We start from the raw sequence: 2,633 nt of genomic DNA on the forward strand, positions 1-2,633 counted from the left end.
CACCAATTTAATAATTAAATTTAAAGTTAAAAACTTTTAAAAATTTATTTAAGTTTTTCACATATGTTTATTTTTATTTTAAAAATTTCAACTAAACATTTTTCAGTATTTCTTATTCAAGAAAAATGAAAACTAAAACGAAAATGGTTCTATTACGTGACACCAAATGGAGCCAAAATTTTGCTCAATTTCATCTTAATTTATTTTCAATATATAATAAAGCATTATCAAGTCCATGAGCCACCATCCTTAGTGATGAAGATTCAACACTTCCGGTCTTTCTTTTTTAGCAAACTGAAATTTCGTTTCAAAGCAGAGAAGTTACAACTCAGTATGAGCAATAAGATCATGAGGGGGAGACACCACACAGTCCTTACCATCATTTCCAGATTTACCATTGTTTTGCACTTTGTTACTTTCACCACTAACAAACGAGAATACAACAATTTTGAATGTGGAAATAGATAAAATGTTATGTTTAACAAGACTTCCATGACACCAAAATAAAAATAAAAATGGAAGACCTACGGTGATTACCACAATCTAATTATAAAAAATTTTATTCATTATTTGTCTTAGAAATTATATCAATTTTCTCACTTCCATATTTAAATTTGTTTTTACTCTGATTTGGTATTTGAACTTTGATCCGTTATCATTTTTAGTACTTAAAAATTGACTAATAATAACGTGTCACACCATTGATAATATGACACATCAACTGATAATATGACATATTGATCAATGATATGATACGTTGACTAATAACATTATAGAATGACAAAAGTAATTTAGGTCAAAATCACTAAATTAAAATTATAAAAGAAAGTAAGAAAGGTATTTAAAAATTATAAAAAAAAGGGTAAAACTTATTAAAACAATACAAATACAAAAGTGAAAGGAGCCAATTATGAGCGGTCTGTTAATATGGTATTTTTCTTAATCGTACATTAGTTTTTTGTTAAAAATAAAAGGCTTAAAATGGGTCTAAATGATTAGTCTTTTTGCGTTCGCTTCAACTCTCTCTTTTGACATATCTTAGTTGTATTTTCCCTCATTACTGGAATTGGGTCCCCTCATCTTAAATGTGAAAGCATTCCAGCATTTCAATTATTGACATAGAAAAGAATGTTCTAGGACTGTGATTTTTGTTAATACCACCATTTTGCCATGCCATTGCGATTAATGAACAGAGTAGCATACTTTTTTTTGGACAAGGTGCAAGTTCTCTTTTTCAAATTTATAGACACGTACAATGATGCTAATCTATGGTAGTGCTGGTGCCCAGTTTATAGTCTAATATTCCCCAACATTAGTTTCAAATTACCAAATCTGCTTAACGTAGGAACTTTCAGTAGGATCCAAAATGATCATATAAGAAAGCATGGATAAGCATAATAGGTCATAATTTATAACTAATGTGGAAATTGAGATACATGATTACTAGACAAGAAATAGATTCCAACTGGAAAATGCATACAGGAGTAGACTCTAGACTTCACTAAAATGACAAACTCGAATTCAGATCACTTTAATTATGTGAATGAATACGATAGACTACAATGGAACCCCTAAAGACTCAATGCAGATAATTGATTCCCTTTATTCTTATATTTATTGGAAGTTTCATAGCCAAGCATGTTCAAGGACGTGGGTTTGTTCCTGCAATGCCAGCACCACGACCTGCTGGAATTGGCACCTCAAAACCAGGGTTTGGAACGAATGTGTCATCACCACCTGGAATCTGGCGATTTCGGCCAATTGTGCTGCCAACGTGGCCGCCACTGCTGCCGGTGTGGGTGCCAGTGCCGATAGTGTGTGGATTGTGATGTTTGAAAACTGGTGGCAGCAACACTCGTCCAAGGCCTGGAATGAGCACACTACGGTCATGTTTTAGATATTCAGGCTGTTTCATCTGATCATCATTCTTCGAGATGTCACGTGCTGCAATGGCTTGCCCAGCAATAACAAACAGAATGCTGAGGATGAAAACGTGAGAAAGCAAGGAACTAATTTTGCAAGCCATTATCAGAGTAAGTAAGAGTGAGAGCTAGGATTGGTTCTGATATGATGGAGAGAAGGGATTAAATAATGCTTCTTAAAGAGAAGGTCTAAGTGAGTTGGTTGATCAATTGGCGGTGAGTTAGAAAGAGCATTCCATTTTGAAAGCACCATTGAAGGAGACGTTCCATAAAAACAGAAGCAAAGCATTCAATAATGCAGCATAAATTGCATGGGTAGGTTAGGTGGCTTAGGGTTTGCCATGTTGGGTGAGGTTTATGGGTAAGTTATGAGATTTTTCTCTTCAAAGGCTACGTATCTATACTAAAAACGCTTAGATTATATTTACGTTGTGTTTTTATATTATATTTTTGACTAATTCGTTCTTTCATCATAATTCTATCGAAAATTTAGATGAATATACATCTGTCATGTAAGATTTACTTGCCTTTCTCCACCACTTATAATTATCTTTTTTTTTTTTTTGTTTTGGTTTAGGATTTAAGCAATTCAACTTAATATTAATTGAAAACATGTAAACAAAATCATATAAAATATTTGACATAGGAGTGATAATAGCTGACACAAAAGCTTTGTTATGTTGTAAATTCAATGAATAATAGGCATGTATA

The 2,633-nt window shown here is 32.7% G+C and overlaps 1 protein-coding gene across 1 annotated transcript; it reads right to left on the minus strand.

Moving 5' to 3' along the window:
* Nucleotides 1–1,389: 1,389 nt before the first annotated feature.
* Nucleotides 1,390–2,094, minus strand: LOC108478448 (putative cell wall protein). The gene has a single exon (XM_017780907.2). The coding sequence runs from the start codon at nt 2,024–2,026 to the stop codon at nt 1,643–1,645; it is 384 nt and encodes a 127-aa protein (XP_017636396.1). The 5' UTR covers nt 2,027–2,094; the 3' UTR covers nt 1,390–1,642.
* Between the last annotated feature and the right edge of the window lie 539 nt (nt 2,095–2,633).

This window comes from Gossypium arboreum, chromosome 12, assembly GCF_025698485.1.
Source record: "Gossypium arboreum isolate Shixiya-1 chromosome 12, ASM2569848v2, whole genome shotgun sequence".
Classification (NCBI taxonomy): domain Eukaryota; kingdom Viridiplantae; phylum Streptophyta; class Magnoliopsida; order Malvales; family Malvaceae; genus Gossypium; species Gossypium arboreum.